Source organism: Netta rufina (genome assembly GCF_964035555.1).
Source record: "Netta rufina genome assembly, chromosome: W".
NCBI lineage: Eukaryota > Metazoa > Chordata > Aves > Anseriformes > Anatidae > Netta > Netta rufina.
In genome coordinates this window covers 3,678,007-3,695,152 of record NC_140139.1, presented here as the reverse complement: position 1 = coordinate 3,695,152, position 17,146 = coordinate 3,678,007, and the positions used below count along the sequence as shown (strand labels likewise).

At 48.2% G+C, this 17,146-nt stretch overlaps 1 protein-coding gene across 2 annotated transcripts in view; it reads right to left on the bottom strand.

Moving 5' to 3' along the window:
• Positions 1-14,102, bottom strand: part of LOC311220815 (DDB1- and CUL4-associated factor 12-like) — a 94,057-nt gene extending 79,955 nt beyond the window's left edge. For both annotated transcript variants that reach the window (XM_084304429.1, XM_084304428.1), the window contains exons 1-2: positions 13,904-14,102; positions 4,244-4,498 (exon numbers count right to left, since the gene is read on the bottom strand). In XM_084304429.1, the coding sequence (XP_084160555.1) occupies positions 4,244-4,498; positions 13,904-13,981 (333 nt within the window). In that variant the 5' untranslated portion in view covers positions 13,982-14,102. The remainder of the gene's footprint in view (positions 1-4,243; positions 4,499-13,903) is intronic.
• Between the last annotated feature and the right edge of the window lie 3,044 nt (positions 14,103-17,146).

The window sequence follows — 17,146 nt, the reverse complement described above, 5'->3', positions numbered from 1 at the left end:
ATATTTATAAAAGGTATAAAAGGCAAGTAAACAGCGCTGGGTGTGCGGGGAGTCTATGCTCTACCAACACACACACACAAACATCAAACATTCCAAATATATAGAACACTGCTTTTACATACTAAACCCAAGTATGCCTATACATACGTACAATCAGGAAAGGTAACAAACAAGCCTTTAAATTCCATGACTTAAAAGTCTCCATCTTCCATTCCTTTTGAACAATACGTCTTGCTTTAAGTTGTCAAGCAACTCGGTCTTTGGGCCTTATGTACCCCACTCTTCCCGAATCGAAGAAAATCCATCTCCTTTTCAAGGCCAATAGGGCCTGGGTCAAAAAGCACGTCCAGGTCACCAAGGGGTGTAACAGCGAAAGCCTTCGATGGCAGTAGCAGCAGAGGGGCCGATGGCGTAGCAGAAGGATCGGTGGACAAGCCCACAGCTCCCTCACTGTCTGGAAAACCACACGTGTCTGACTGTGGTCCCACATGGCTCTTTAAGGCCTCAGAGACTGCTCGCCAGGTGCCGAGCAATCCCGCTGCAACCTTGTCGTTTTTAGTTGCAGAGTCCCACACCTTGACCTCAGTTTGGTCCCATATTTCAGGATCATAAACTGTCTGATTGTTAATAAGGAGAATAAGCTGTAAGGTTACCAGGACAGTCTTTGTTCCTAATCCCCATAATGCACAACTGCTTACCAGCGAGGGGCAGTTGTGTGCGTGGGTTTGCTTCTCTCAGCTCGAGCTTCTTCCCAGCTCCAGTGCACCTGTTTCCAGCGACTTTCAGTATGAGCTTCTTTGAGCAGTTTGCTGAGTCTGGCCGAACCTATCTTCATGAGGCGATCAAAGTGCCTGTTCCCATCCTGGTCTCCATTCTGCTAGCCTGTTCCTTTTCATTCCTTCTTTCTGCTTCTTTATTGATGACATAACTTCATTATATCGTGTTGCCTTTTTTTTTTTTATCTTGAGGGCAGGCTCCCCTCTTATACCCTTCTCTCCACAGCAGTTCTTTTCAAAACAACTTTTCATTGGTCAAACAACTTTGAATGTAACAACAACAGCAAACACCCAGAAACTTCCATGCCTTAACAGTTGGAGAACAAGCAACCTGAGACTGCATGGCATCTCCTTAATCACCCTTCTTTGTTCCCTCTAAACTCTTATATTCCTGATGACCTCATCGTTAAGAGTCTAATGTTATCTCAACCACGGGGCTTGCCCACCCCCATGTTTTCGGATAGAAAGTTGCCCAAAATAATGAAACAAGCTATAACACTCATTAAAAGTGAACTACTGACTGAGAGCTCCATATTCTCTTCAACGTTTATGATGACCAGTACTGTGAGGTGACTAAAAAAGCAAAGCTCCTCCTCTTATGACAAGAGCATATTTTTGTTTTGTTATTAAAAACAGTGAATGTAATAATTATTGTATAATAAGTTTGTTAATCTAACCAGTGGGGAAGCTTGTGGGGGCTGTGACAACCCTGTATAGCTGGAAAGTCTCCAGCTGCCCATCCTGATAAGAACACGTATAGTGCTTGCTCAGCAAGATCGCAAACCCGCAACGCAGAGGAAGACTACGGCCTTCATCCTCACGACCACCAAGAGCTCCGAGATGACCCCCTAGCAACAGTACGTGCAACCGCAGGACATACCAGGATATGCCACGTACACCCAGAACAACCAAGCTATAAAAAAGGGGACTCTGGCGGGGGTGAGGTGCGTGTCTTGGTGGAGCAGAGACTCCCGGCGCACCCAGCGCTGTTTGCTTACCTCTATTCCTTTAATAAATTGTAAACTTTGATTGTAACCCTATTTGGGACTCAGTCATTTATAACAGTGAATACCTCTGGCACAGCATAGCCAAAGGCAATTTATAAATGAACTGCTCAAAGTTCCCCATGCCACGCTTAAGCTTTGATTAAAACAACTGCTTTGGTTTATGTTTTTCTGTTGCATTACATGCAACACCAGTGCAGCTCCATTAAAGTTAGACAAGTTGTTTTAGATTCACTCCCAGCTTAAATGCCACAGCTTCACTGCAGGAGATTAGGCAAAAGAATTCATCTTTATTAGGTTGCTTACTCAGGAGATGAGAGAGAAACTCTTGTACTTGAAGTGTTGTTTAATGCTCTACTTAAAAATGAGCGCAAAGCAAGTGAGCTAGAGCTACTACACTATTCCTATTTAATATATTTTTCACCATGAAGTCGATTTTTGCCATCAGTACATTTTGCCTAACAAAAGGCAACATCCATCTGTAACATAAGCCTAGCTGCAGAAGCACATACCTCCCTGCAGCATTTGCAGAGCTAACGACAACGTGCTTGAATCCCTCTTCAGTTCCGTGATTATTTGGTCACCAACAATTTCTGCAAGGTTGCGTTCACAACACACTTGCCCATTTATCTTTGCTGCAGCTGCTGTGGAACTAAGCAAGTTACAGAACACAGCAAAAGTGTTGTGGTGCTACAAAGCCTGCAATGATCTCGTTAGGGCAAACGAGATTTTGAGAGCTGGTGTTTCAGCAGGTGTTTGTCCCCTGGAAGCTGTTCCATGAAGGGTGCTGGCTGCTGACCAGCTGAGGTGACGACCACATGTGGAGAAAGAAGGCAGAGAGATTCTACTTCAGGCTTATTCCTGTTATAAGGTGTGTTGGGTCTGTCTGAGCTGGAGTCACCTTTTCCCTGCAGCAGCCCACACAGTGCTGTACTCTGCACTCGTAGCTGGAACAGCACTGATATCACTCCAGTGTTGTGTCTAATGCTGCGTAGTGCTGGCACAGCATCAGGACTCCTTTCAAGCCCCCAAGAGCCAGCAGGCTGGGGGTGGGCAAGTGATGGGGAGGGGACATTGCTGGGGCAGCTGACCTAAACCAACCAAAGGGATATTCCATAACACCTGATGTCACACTCAGCAATAAAAGGGGGGGCTCTCGTGGGGGGACGGGGCTGTTCCTCCTGAACAACCACTACGCGTTTGAGGCCCTGCTTCCCAGGACGTGGCCGAACACCGCTCGCTGATGGGAAGTAGAGAATAATTTTTCCTCTCTCTGTGCTTCTGCGCAGACTGATTGCTTCTTTTGTCTCTGTTTTTTCCTCCCATTCCCTTTCCCTTTAATTAAACCTTTCTTATCTCAAACCTCGAGTTCTCTGTGTTGTATTTTCTCCCCCTTCCTCTTTGAGGAGAGGGGGAGTGAGAGAGCGGTTGTGGTGGAGCTCGGCTGCCCACCTGAGTAAAACCACCACATAAGGCTGTTTATACAACTAGGCCTTGCTTTTTAGTGCTGCTGCACAAAACACTCCTGCTGTGCAACTATAAATAATTATAGAACATCCAAAACAAAACAAAAAAAAAATCTCTGTCCCTTGCAAGTCAGACCACAGAGTGCAGCTTCTGCTCAGAAGTCATGAAAGCAAAGAGACAATCCCATCAACTCATACGCTTTGAGGATTATAAGATGCTGGATCTATACATTTCTTAAACACTTGATTCATTTCAGCAGAACTAACCAACCTGCAGAGAATAAATTCTGGATTCCACACTAATTTAATCAGAAATAAATACGTGAAATTGCAGCCTTAGCCAATGAGGCCAGACCACTAACTCCAGGAGAAAAGATTTACCGGTTTGTATGATCTCCAGTTATTAATCACGAGACACCATTTTTATATTCCCCTATAACTTCTCAAATCCAAAAATCAGTTTCAGAGCCTGCCATTTCAGCATTCGTTAAAACATATAAAACTATGTGAACAAGGTAAGTTACCTAAACATCAGGACAGAACAACACGTAAAACCAAAATAGAGGATGATGAATAAGAAAAAAACATCTTATGAGCAAATTCTGTCCGACATTATATTTATCATTTAGAAATCATAGAGACAGTCACTAACTCCCTGTTTGCATGGCAAGAGGAAAGATTCAACCCCCCGTTGCACTCCATCCCCCCAAAAAGTCAATTGCCCTGTGCAGATTAGAGAGATGCTGAGCACAGGCACAAGCCTTACGGTCTGGTTCACAGCCATACATGTACATGTATGTGCAGAACCATGCTTTCAGATGAGAATGGGCCACAGATAAATAATACGTTAATTCAAAATTCACCATGTATCATTTTAACTCTGCTCATAATTACTTCCTAACATTTTCCTTGTCAGCCCACATGCTTGGACTATAGACAAATGGAAGAAGAGAAAGTAACAAGCAAGGGAAAGAGGAGCAAGTGAGGTGGCACTTACTGTGTTGCATTTTGTCCCGCACACCACTTGTCGGTGGTTCAGCCACTGGGAAGCAAACACTTTATTAAGGGTTCCAAGGTGAAACTCTCTCTCCTTCAGAACACTGGGAAGCTGCTGGGCTGCATATTCATGCAACAAGCGGTGATAGCTGGACTCATTCTGCATCCACACCTCTCTACCTTTCAGGTAGTACACCAAGGACCGCTTCACCAGGGGGAGCCTTTTCCTTTTGTGAACAGAGTGATCCCACCCATACTGTGAAAAATAAACGTGGAAGTTAGAGGAACTTAAAGCAGCACCCTTCACAGAGTCACAGAATCGTAGGGGTTGGAAGGGTCCTGTCCTGGTTTCAGTTAGAACAGAATTAATTTTCTTCCTAGTAGCTGGTGGAATGCTGTGTTTTGGCTTAGGATGAGAAGAGTGCTGATAACACCCCGATGTTTTAATTGTTGCAGAGCAGTGCTTATACCAAGCCAAGGACATCTCAGCCTTTCGCTCTGTCCTGCCAACAGGCAGGCTGGGGGTGCAGTAAGAGCTGGGAGGGGACAGACCCAGGACAGGTGACCCAAACTAGCCAAAGGGGTATTCCATACCATCTGACGTCATGCTAAACAATATATAGGGGTGGCTAGCCGGGGGGTGGGGGCCGGACTGCTCGGGGTTAGGCTGGGCATCGGTCAGCGGGTGGTGAGCAATTGCATTGTGCATCACTTGTTTGTACATATTATTATTACTTTCCTATTATCACCATTGTATCATTATTATTGTTATTATTATTATTATTATTTTGTTATTATTTTCCTGTCTTATTAAACTGTCTTTATCTCAACTCACGGGCTTCACTTTCCATTTCTCTCCCCTGTCCCAGAGAGGGAGGGGGGAGGGTGAGCGAACGGCTGAGTGGTGTTTAGCTGCCGGCCGGGTTAAACCACGACAGTCTTTTTGGTGCCCAACGTGGGGCTCGAAAGGTTGAGATAATGGCAGATCTGAACAGAGTGTGTTAAACTAAAATTGGTGTAAGTATTAGACCTGCTTAATAGTCACTTGTCATAATGCTGATTGCTTTAATCTCAACTGTGCTGCGCCTGTTTTCCAAATTGAGTATTATAGTACATTATTTTCCGTATTTGCTCTCTGTCATGTTGTTTATCCTCTCCGGGCCCTGGTTTCAGATCATTATGGTACTGAGTGTTGTAGCAATGGCTTATGAGACGATGAGATATCTGGCCATGACTCTAACTTGGTATTTGTACTCAGTAACATCGTCGACTCTGTATTTTGGAAACTGTATCTTGGAAACTATTAGCAATTATACCTATTGTTTTTTTCCATTAGGGAGTCAATCTGTGGAGGGGAAAGGGGAAGATATTTTTTCTTACTTGATTACTCTCCCTTTCTCCTTCACCACCCCTGTATCCTCCTGGATCACTATGCCTTCCTCCTTCACCACCCTCTTACCCTCCGAGCTTGCTACAATAGCTCTCTAAGATATTGAATATCCTTGGGATACTCAGACCAGCATAGTCTCATTGTTCTGCCTCCTGAATGCACTTCAGATTCTGCTTAAAGTTAAACAACTACTTAGGAAGCTCATCCGGAGATCTGCCCGGAGGCAGTATAGTTGTGGGTGGCAGGGAGTATGGGAGGATATGGGCAGGCATCTAGAGCAGTTGGCACCCCCAGTGTTTTGGAAATTCACCCCTGAACAACTGCAAAATCCTCAAAAACTGGCAGAATGCTTGAGAAAAAGGTGTCATGATTCTGGCAGTTCCAAAGTAACACAAATCATTGTAACATGTTGGGGCCTGGCTCATGCCTATCGAGCTGCCATTGATACTGCTATCAACTTAGTGACAGACCCTGCGGCTATTCCAACCCCTGTGGCAGACCCTGTAACGGGGTCTGAGAAACGAGCTGTAGCAGTGCAAGTTGACCCTGCAGAGGGTATTCCACCCTCTGTGGCAGACCCTATAACAAGGTCAGAGAAACGAGCAGTAGCAGTGCAAGTTGACCCTGCAGAGGGTATTCCAACCTCTGTGGCAGACCCTGTAACAAGGTCAGAGAAACGAGCAGTAGCAGTGCAAGCTGCCCCTGTAGAAAAGGTGAAAAAATGGTATAGAGATTCAGGTCTTTTAGAACGCAGAGAGTCTTCTGCCAAATCTAGGTATAGAGACAACGGAGACGACGACGACGCTGGGCCATCAACGGTTCAGGAGGAGGAAGATGAGGATGCCGAAAAATCAACAGTAACTACCCGAAGCCTAAACGAGCGTGAGTTACGAGATGTGCGAAAAGATTTTGGTCGCTGTATAGGTGAGCAGCTTGTCACCTGGCTGCTCCGATGCTGGGACTCTGGAGCCAATTGTGTGGAATTAGAGGGCAGGGAAGCCAAGCGACTGGGATCCCTTGCTAGAGACGCTGGCATTGACAAAGCAATTGCAAATGGAGCACAACCTCACAGCCTCTGGAGGCGTCTCCTCTCAGCTGTGAGGGAAAGGTATCCCTTCAAGGAAGAACTTGTATGTCTACCAGGCAAGTGGACCACTATGGAGAAGGGAATCCAGTACCTGAGGGAATTAGCCGTACGGGAAGTGATTTATGAGGATCCAGACCTCAATCAAACATCCACAGATCCAGATGAAGTCAGGTGTACACGACCCATGTGGCGGAAGTTTGTACAGAGTGCACCATCATCATATGCCAGCTCATTGGCAATAATGGCCTGGAAAGAGGATGAGGAACCCACAGTGGATGAAGCGGCTAAACAACTCCGGCAGTACAAAGAAAGTCTCTCCTCTTCCTTACAGGCCTGCGTCTCAGCTGTGGAGAAACTTTCTGAAAAGGTTCACCAACTTGAAGAGAATCTATCATCCTCCCCACCTGAACCAACCAGTGTCCACCGACCAAAAGAGAACACTGTGGAGAAACTTTCTGAAAAGGTTCACCAACTTGAAGAGAGATTATTCTCCTCCATACCTGTACAGAGCAGTGTCTCAGCTATCAGGGGTAGGCGTTCATCCACACAAGGAAGACGATATGGTGGGTACTCACCCCGTGCCACCCTGTGGTTTTACTTACGAGACCATGGAGAGGACATGAGAAAATGGGATGGAAAATCTACTGCGATCCTAGAGGCACGGGTACGTGAGTTGCAAAAGAAAACAATCAAGAAAAAGGGATTCTCTGAAAAGTTTGCTGCTCCAACTTCCAGCAGACAGTCCTTCAAACACAGAAATGAAGAAGATTCTGACCAGGATTAGGGGAGCCCTGCCTCCAGCCAGGGGGAGGAAAGGGACAATCGAGTTTATTGGACTGTGTGGATTCGATGGCCTGGCACGTCAGATGCACAGAAGTATAAGGCTTTAGTAGACACCGGTGCACAATGTACTATAATGCCATCGAGATATAAAGAGCCCATCTATATTTGTGGAGTGACAGGGGGATCTCAGCAGTTGACTGTATTGGAGGCTGAAGTGAGTCTGACTGGGAATGAGTGGCAAAAGCACCGCATTGTGACTGGCCCGGATGCTCCATGTATCCTTGGCATAGACTATCTTAGAAGAGGATATTGCAAGGACCCAAAAGGGTTCCGGTGGGCTTTTGGTATAGCTGCCTTAGAGACAGAGGGCATTAAACAATTATCTACCTTGCCTGGTCTCTCAGAGGACCCCTCTGTTGTGGGGTTGCTGAGGGTCGAAGGACAGCAAGTGCCAATCGCTACCACAACTGTGCACCGGCGGCAATATCGCGCTAACCGGGACTCCCTGATTCCCATCCATAAGCTAATTCGTCAATTGGAGAGCCAAGGAGTGATCAGCAAGACTCATTCACCTTTCAATAGTCCCATATGGCCAGTGCGAAAGTCTAATGGCGAGTGGAGACTAACAGTGGACTATCGTGGCCTGAACGAAGTGACGCCACCACTGAGTGCTGCAGTGCCGGACATGCTGGAACTTCAGTACGAACTTGAATCGAAGGCAGCCAAGTGGTACGCCACAATTGATATCGCTAATGCATTTTTCTCCATCCCTCTAGCAGCAGAGTGCAGGCCACAATTTGCCTTCACTTGGAGGGGAGTCCAATATACTTGGAATCGGCTGCCCCAGGGGTGGAAACACAGCCCTACCATTTGCCATGGGCTGATCCAGTCTGCACTAGAGCAGGGGGAAGCTCCTGAACACCTGCAGTACATCGATGACATTATTGTGTGGGGTGACACAGCAGAGGAAGTTTTCGAGAAAGGGAAGAAAATAGTCCAAATCCTTCTGAAAGCCGGTTTTGCCATAAAACAAAATAAAGTCAAAGGACCTGCACGAGAGATCCAGTTTTTAGGAATAAAATGGCAAGATGGACGTCGTCAAATCCCAATGGATGTGATCAACAAAATAACAGCTATGTCTCCACCAACTAACAAAAAAGAAACACAGACTTTCCTAGGTGTTGTGGGGTTTTGGAGAATGCACATCCCAAATTACAGTCTGATTGTAAACCCGCTCTACCAAGTAACCCGTAAGAAGAATGAGTTTGAATGGGGCCCTGAACAACGACAAGCCTTTGAACAAATCAAGCAGGAAATAGTCCATGCAGTAGCCCTTGGGCCAGTTCGAACAGGACCAGATGTAAAGAATGTGCTCTACACTGGAGCCGGGGAGAACGGCCCCACCTGGAGCCTCTGGCAGAAAGAACCTGGGGAAACTCGAGGTCGGCCCCTGGGGTTTTGGAGCCGGGGATACAGAGGGTCTGAGGCCCGCTATACTCCAACTGAAAAGGAGATATTGGCAGCATATGAAGAAGTTCGATCTGCTTCGGAGGTGGTCGGTACTGAAGCGCAGCTCCTCCTAGCACCCTGATTGCCGGTACTAGGCTGGATGTTCAAGGGAAGGGTCTCTTCTACGCATCATGCAACTGATGCTACGTGGAGCAAGTGGGTTGCACTGATCACTCAGCGGGCTCGAATAGGAAACCCCAGTCGCCCAGGAATCCTGGAAGTGATTATGGACTGGCCAGAAGGCAAATACTTTGGGATATCATCAGAGGAGGAGGTGGGTCGTGCTGAAGAAGCCCCACTGTACAACCAGTTACCAGAGAATGAAAAGAAATATGCCCTGTTCACTGATGGGTCCTGTCGTACTGTGGGGAAGCATCGGAGATGGAAGGCTGCTGTATGGAGTCCTATGCGACGAGTTGCAGAAGCTGCTGAGGGAGAAGGTGAATCGAGTCAGTTTGCAGAAGTGAAGGCCATTCAGCTGGCTTTAGACATTGCTGAACGAGAAAAATGGCCAGTTCTCTATCTCTACACCGATTCATGGATGGTAGCAAATGCCCTGTGGGGATGGTTACAGCAATGGAAGCAAAACAACTGGCAGCGTAGGGGCAAACCCATCTGGGCTGCTGCTTTGTGGCAAGACATTGCTGCTCGGGTGGAGAACCTGGAAGAGGAAAGTACGTCACGTAGATGCTCATGTGCCCAAGAATCGGGCTACTGAAGAACATCAAAACAACCAGCAGGTGGATCAGGCTGCTAAGATTGAAGTAGCTCAGGTGGACCTGGACTGGCAGCATAAAGGTGAATTATTTATAGCCCGATGGGCCCATGACACCTCAGGCCATCAAGGTAGAGATGCAACATACAGATGGGCTCGTGATCGAGGGGTGGACCTGACCATGGACGCTATAGCACAGGTTATTCATGACTGTGAAACATGTGCTGCAATCAAGCAAGCCAAACGGTCAAAGCCTCTTTGGTATGGAGGACGATGGCTGAAATATAAATATGGAGAAGCCTGGCAGATTGATTACATCACACTCCCTCAAACTTGCAATGGCAAGCGCCATGTACTTACAATGGTGGAAGCAACCACCGGATGGCTGGAAACATATCCTGTGCCTCATGCCACCGCCCGGAACACTATCCTGGGCCTTGAAAAGCAAGTCCTATGGCGACATGGTACCCCAGAAAGAATAGAGTCAGACAATGGGACTCATTTCCGAAACAACCTTTTAGACACTTGGGCCAAAGAACATGGTATTGAGTGGGTGTATCACATCCCCTATCATGCACCAGCCTCCGGGAAAGTTGAACGATACAACGGACTGTTAAAGACTACATTGAAAGCAATGGGCGCTGGGACATTCAAAAATTGGGATACGCATTTGGCAAAGGCCACCTGGTTAGTCAATACTAGGGGATCTGCCAACCGAGCTGGACCTGCCCAATCAAACCTGTTACGTACTGTAGATGGGGATAAAGTTCCTGTAGTGCATGTAAGAAATATGCTGGGTAAAACAGTCTGGGCTACTCCTGCCTCAGGAAAAGGCAAACCTATTCGTGGAATTGTTTTCGCTCAGGGACCTGGATACACTTGGTGGGTGATGCAAAAGAACAGAGAGGTCCGGTGTGTACCTCAAGGAGATTTAATACTGGGTGAGAATAGCCCATGAACTGAATTGTACCATGTTAATTACTATATAATACTGTATGTTATCACTACTATGACTACCGTAGGTGACTAATTAGAATGTATGGAAAAGAGTGTAACCTGAGCATGACATAAATGGTATGGAATAAGGGGTGGATAGATGTCCTGATTTCAGTTAGAACAGAATTAATTTTCTTCCTAGTAGCTGGTGGAATGCTGTGTTTTGGCTTAGGATGAGAAGAGTGCTGATAACACCCCGATGTTTTAATTGTTGCAGAGCAGTGCTTATACCAAGCCAAGGACATCTCAGCCTTTCGCTCTGTCCTGCCAACAGGCAGGCTGGGGGTGCAGTAAGAGCTGGGAGGGGACAGATCCAGGACAGGTGACCCAAACTAGCCAAAGGGGTATTCCATACCATCTGACGTCATGCTAAACAATATATAGGGGTGGCTAGCCAGGGGAGGGGGCCGGACTGCTCGGGGTTAGGCTGGGCATCGGTCAGCGGGTGGTGAGCAATTGCATTGTGCATCACTTGTTTGTACATATTATTAGTAGTAGTAGTATTATCATCATTGTATTATTATTATTATTATTATTATTATTATTATTATTTTCCTGTCTTATTAAACTGTCTTTATCTCAACTCACGGGCTTCACTTTCCATTTCTCTCCCCCGTCCCAGAGAGGGAGCGGGGAGGGTGAGCGAACGGCTGCATGGTGTTTAGCTGCCGGCCGGGTTAAACCACGACAGGTCCTCAAAGATCATCAAGTCCAATCCCTCTGCCAAAGCAGGTTCCTTAGAGGAGGCTGCCCAAGTAGGCATCCAGACAGGCCTTAAATATCTCCAGAGAAGGAGACTCCACAACCTCCCTGGGCAGCCTGTTCCAGTGCTCCATCACCCTCACTGTGAAGAAGGTCTCTCGCATGTTGATGCGGAACTTCCTGTGCTCTATCTCGTGACCATTACTCCTTGTCCTGGCCCCACAAACCACTGAGAAGAGGTTGGCCAAATCCCTCTGTCTCCCACACCTCAGGTATTTATACACATTGATGAGATCCCCTCTCAGTCTTCTTTTCTCCAGGCTGAACAGACCCAGGTCTCTCAGCCTTTCCTCATAAGGAAGATGCTCCAGGCCCCGTATCATCTTTGTGGCCCTCCGCTGGACTCTTTCCACGAGATCCCTGTCTTTTTTGTACCAGGGAGCCCAGAACTGGACACAGTACCCCAGGTGAGGCCTGACCAGGGCAGAGTAGAGGGGGAGGATCACCTCCCTTGACCTGCTGGCCACACTCCCTTTTAATGCACGACAGGATCCCATTGGCCCTCTTGGCCACCAGGGCACACTGCTGGCTCATGGTCAACCTGTCGTCCACCAGGACCCCCAGGTCCTTCTCCTCAGAGCTCCTCTCCAGCAGGTCGTCCCCCAGCCTGTACTGATACTTCGGGTTGTTCCTTCCCAGGTGCAGGACTCTACACTTGCTCTTGTTAAACCTCATTTGGTTTCTTCCTGACCAAATTGGTTTCTTCCTGACTCCAGCTGGTCCAGGTCTCATTGAATGGCAGCACAGCCTTCTGGCGTGTCAGCCACTCCTCCCAGCTTTGTGTCATCGGCGTACTTGCTGAGGGCGGACACTATTCCCTCATCAAGGTTGTTGATGAAGATGTTGAACAAGACCGGACCCAGCACCGACCCCTGGGGAACACCGCTAGTCACAGGCCTCCAGCCGGACTCTGTGCCACCAATCACCACCCTATGAGCTCAGCCAGTTCTCAACCCACCTCACTGTTCACTCCTCTATCCCATACTTTCTCAGCTTTGCTAGCAGGATGTCGTGGGAGACAGTACCAAAAGCCTTGCTAAAGTCAAGGTAGATGACATCCACTGCTCTCCCCCCATCTACCCAGCTGGTGATGCCATCATAGAAGGCAATGAGGTTGGTTGAGCACAACTTCCCCTTGGTGAATCCATGCGGACTACTCCTCATAACCTTCTTCTCTTCCAATTGCTTGGAGATGGCATCCAGAACAAGCTGTTCCAACACCTTTCCAGGGACAGAGGTGAGACTGACTGGCCTGTAGTTTCCCGGATCCTCCTTCTTGCCCTTCTGGAAGACCGGAGTGACATTGGCTATCCGCCAGTCTTCAGACACCTCTCCTGTTCTCCAGGACCTTTCAAAGATGATAGAGAGCGATTCGGCAATCACCTCTCCCAACTCCCTCAGCACACGTGGATGCATCCCATCGGGACCCATGGATTTGTGTGCTTTGAGCCCACTCAGACGCTCCCGAACCACTCCCTTGTCAACAAGGGGGGAGATCTCCACTTCCCAGACTCTTTCTCCTTCCTCCAGGGTCGAGGAGTCCCGGGGGGGGGGGTCCTTGAAACAAAGACTGAGGCAAAGAAAGCACTCAGTATCTCCGCCTTCTCAATGTCTCCCATTACCAGGACACTCCCCTCGTTCAGCAAGGGACCCACATCATCCCTAGTCTTCCTTCTACCGTTTACATACTTAAAAGATAATAAGAAGGGTTTCTTTTATCTCTTTTGCAAACCTCATCTCTAGGTGGGCTTTAGCCTTCCTCATCCACAAGCTCTCCACTTGTGCTTCACCCTCCCCCAGGTGGAGCTGGGTACACTCTAATTGCTCCCTCACATAAAGGGCAACCCCACCTCCTCACTACCCTTGTAAATTCAGAATGCTGAAATTGAGGTGGCTACCCTAGTGAATACCATAGCAGATTAGCTTGGATTTGCCAGTCTCCAAAAGTTTATAGAAATAACAAATGTTTGCTACAGAAGCAACACCACAGCGATACCCCCATCACTCCACAGGGGTTTACTGATGTCGTTGCTTACGGATACAGGAGAAAAGAAGGGGGGAAACAACAGTTTAAACAGGCGAAGACCGCCCCCCCCCCCCCCCCAGCCCCAGCCACACCGTTTTGGGGTCACAGCTAAGAGAGGGGGCTGGAGACGGACCAGGGCAGGGGGGCCGTGGGTCTCCTGCAGCCAGCCTTGGGGTCGGCCCAGTGTATGGCTGCAGAGCTGGGGGCGGCGGGCACGGTGGTTACATGTCGAGCAGCGGCACCCAACGGGATCGGGGCGGGGGGGCAGAACCTCATGACGTCTCCCCCAACAGGGCACCCTCACACCACGGCCCCCCCCTCAGGGCCCCTCCGGCCACCTCCCCAATCCCAGTGTCCCTCTCCTCTCACACCGCCCACCCCCCCAAAGCCTACCTGTTCCCCATGGAGCCCCCCGGGCCCCGCGGCAGTCGCCGCCGCTTTTCGCTTCCTGCTAACTGTTTTCCGGGCCATAGTAGAATGAGGGGAAGGAAGAGAAGCCGAGAACCCGGCCCGAGCCCCACATGGAGCAGGTGGTCTCCAGGGCTAGGGGCATAAGCGTGAGGGAGCCGGGTCGGGCCGCGCCTTACGACATTGCCCCAACGTCTTTGCGACAGCCGCGATGCCGCTTGACGGCAGCTCCTCGGTTTCCTAGCACTACCCTCCCTCCCTCCCTCCCTGCCCCCGCCCGTTGGGGGTTGCTAGGCAACTCGCGCCGTCAGGGCGGAGCGGCGCAACCCCGCGGTGGCTGAGGGGAGGCGGCCCGGAGAACCCATCATCGGGCCCGGATCTCTCTCGGTGCCAGTCCGCAGGGCCTCTGCCGCTGCTGAGGGGCCACAGGTGCACCGACAGAGTGTTCCCAGCTGGAAGGGACCCAAGGGTCACCCAGTCTGGCTCCTCACAGGACCACCCAAACCCTATGTCTAGGAGCCTTGTCCAAGCGCTCCATGACCTCCACCAGGCTCGGTGACATTGACATGCAGAAAACGGACTCCACAATCAGTAAGATTGTAAAGTAGGTATGTTTATTCAGCGCTGGGCAGCACGGGGGGTAGTCCCACCAAAGTCGTGTGCACCTCAACGCGGCAACTTGCCGTGGTTATATGCAGTAAAGAGTTACATATGCATGAAGTTTCCCAATATGCGTATACATATGCATGACCTATCCTGGCTTCATATTAAAATTAGCTCCAAGAAGTCATTTCCATAAACTCCTCTCATCTTGCATAGCGCTTGCATAGTGTCTCCTGGTGGTGGTCTCTGGGGGTCGTGGGGATGAAGGCTGATAACTCTTCTTCATCACCACTAGTTGACCCCCTGCCTTTGTGCAGACTCAGCTGCTCTTGGCTCTTGTCCAAACCACAGGGTCGGTCTCAGCCTGTTCTTGAGACAGGATCTCTGTTTTTATCGGTAACCATCCTTTGTGAGAGGCCCCAAGACTCCTTGTTTCAGTTGATTTGCACAGTAGTAAGCAAAGACATTAAGCAGCATCTGTTTTTAATACAATAATCTAGGTATTCATTAGTCAGCATTCTGTCTACTAGGATTCTCTTAACTCCCTCTCTCACCATGACCGCTTCCCCGTGGAGCGTGTCCACGCCCAGCCACCTTCTCAGTTGTGGGAACAAAAATGTTTTTTTTGCACCAGAATTGGTAACATAAGCACAGGAAGTACCAGACATGCTGCTTCTTGGGAATGCCCAATGTATGGGGGGCGGGAGGGGGAAGAAAGACAAGTACTAAATAAATATTCAACAGAAAAGCATTTACTGGGTGCAGGTGACTGTGTAAGAAAGAGCTGAGCAACTAGATGACACCAGCAAAATGGATTGGGAAAACAGAATAGCATTAGATATTGTGAGAAACACTCTATAGCCAATAACTTGGCTCAGGTGAGGATCTCAGTGAAGTAGTAATTTATTCACGATTGCAATGGCAGGCATCCCACAAGCATGAGCACACCTACTAGTTCCTAAACTAGCAGGTTCAAGTTCTACAAGTAGGTTCAAGTAGGTTCATTCAAAAATCAAGGATGTAAATATGGACATTACCATCCCCTTCCATTTACCAAACCAAGATTCCAACCATCCGGTAGTGGAAGTGTCTGTTCCTGAGTTTTCTGCCAATTCACTGGCAAGGGTGGTAAGCCCTTGCAATGCTCTAGTTACTGTGCCATCCGGGCAGTATTGTTGGGTATAAAAGTGCAACAGTGGTTGCTCAGTATCACACACACACCTCTAAACTTGAGTACGCCTATACATATGTACAATCAGAAAAGGTCCTTTAAGTCTATTACTATCAGTGTCCATGCTATTCCTATCAATGTCCATGACTGGGGGAGCATAGCTGGAGTTGGTAATCCTGGCTGAAGTGCTCCCATATCTTCCATGACTTATAACATGTCCTGGTTTCAGTTAGCACAGAATTAATTTTCTTCCTAGTAGCTGGTGGAATGCTGTGTTTTGGCTTAGAATGAGAAGAGTGCTGATAACACCCCGATGCTTTAATTGTTGCAGAGCAGTGCTTATACTAAGCCAAGGACATCTCAGCCTTTGCTCTGTCCTGCCAACGGGCAGGCTGGGGGGTGCAGTAAGAGCTGGGAGGGGACAGACCCAGGACAGGTGACCCAAACTAGCCAAAGGGGTATTCCATACCATCTGACGTCATGCTAAACAATATATAGGGGTGGCTAGCCGGGGGGAGGGGGCCGGACTGCTCGGGGTTAGGCTGGGCATCGGTCAGCGGGTGGTGAGCAATTGCATTGTGCATCACTTGTTTGTACATACTATTATTACTTTCGTATTATCCCCATTGTATCATCATTATTATTCTTGTTATTATTATTTTTGTTATTTTTTTTTTCCTGTCTTATTAAACTGTCTTTATCTCAACTCACGGGCTTCACTTTCCATTTCTCTCCCCCGTCCCAGAGAGGGAGGGGGGAGGGTGAGCGAACGGCTGCGTGGTGTTTAGCTGCCGGTCGGGTTAAACCACGACAGTCTTTTTGGCGCCCAACGTGGGGCCCGAAAGGTTGAGATAACGGCAGATCTGATCAGAGTGTGTTAAACTAAAATTGGTGTAAGGATTAGACCTGCTTAATAGTCACTTGTCATGATGCTGATTGCTTTAATCACAACTCTGCTGCGCCTGTTTTCCAAATTGAGTATTATAGTACATTATTTTCCGTATTTGCTCTCTGTAGTGTTGTTTCTCCTCTCCGGGCCCTGGTTTCAGACCATTATGGTACTAAGTGTTATAGCAATGGCTTATGAGACGATAAGATATCTGGTCATGACTCTAACTTGGTATTTATACTCAGTAACATCGTGGACTCTGTACTTTGGAAACAGCATCTTGGGAACTATTAGCAATTATACCTATTGTTTTTCTCCATTAGAGAGTCAATCTGTGGAGGGGAAAGGGGAGGATATTTTTCCTTACTTGCTTACTCTCCCTTTCTCCTTCACCACCCCTGTATCCTCCTGGGTCACTCTGCCTTCCTCCTTCACCACCCTCTTATCCCCTGAGCTTGTCACAATAGCTCTCCAAGATATTGAATATTTCTGGAATACTCAGAATACCATAGTCTTGTTGTTCTGCCTCATGAATGCACTTCAGATTCTGCTTAAAGTTAAACAA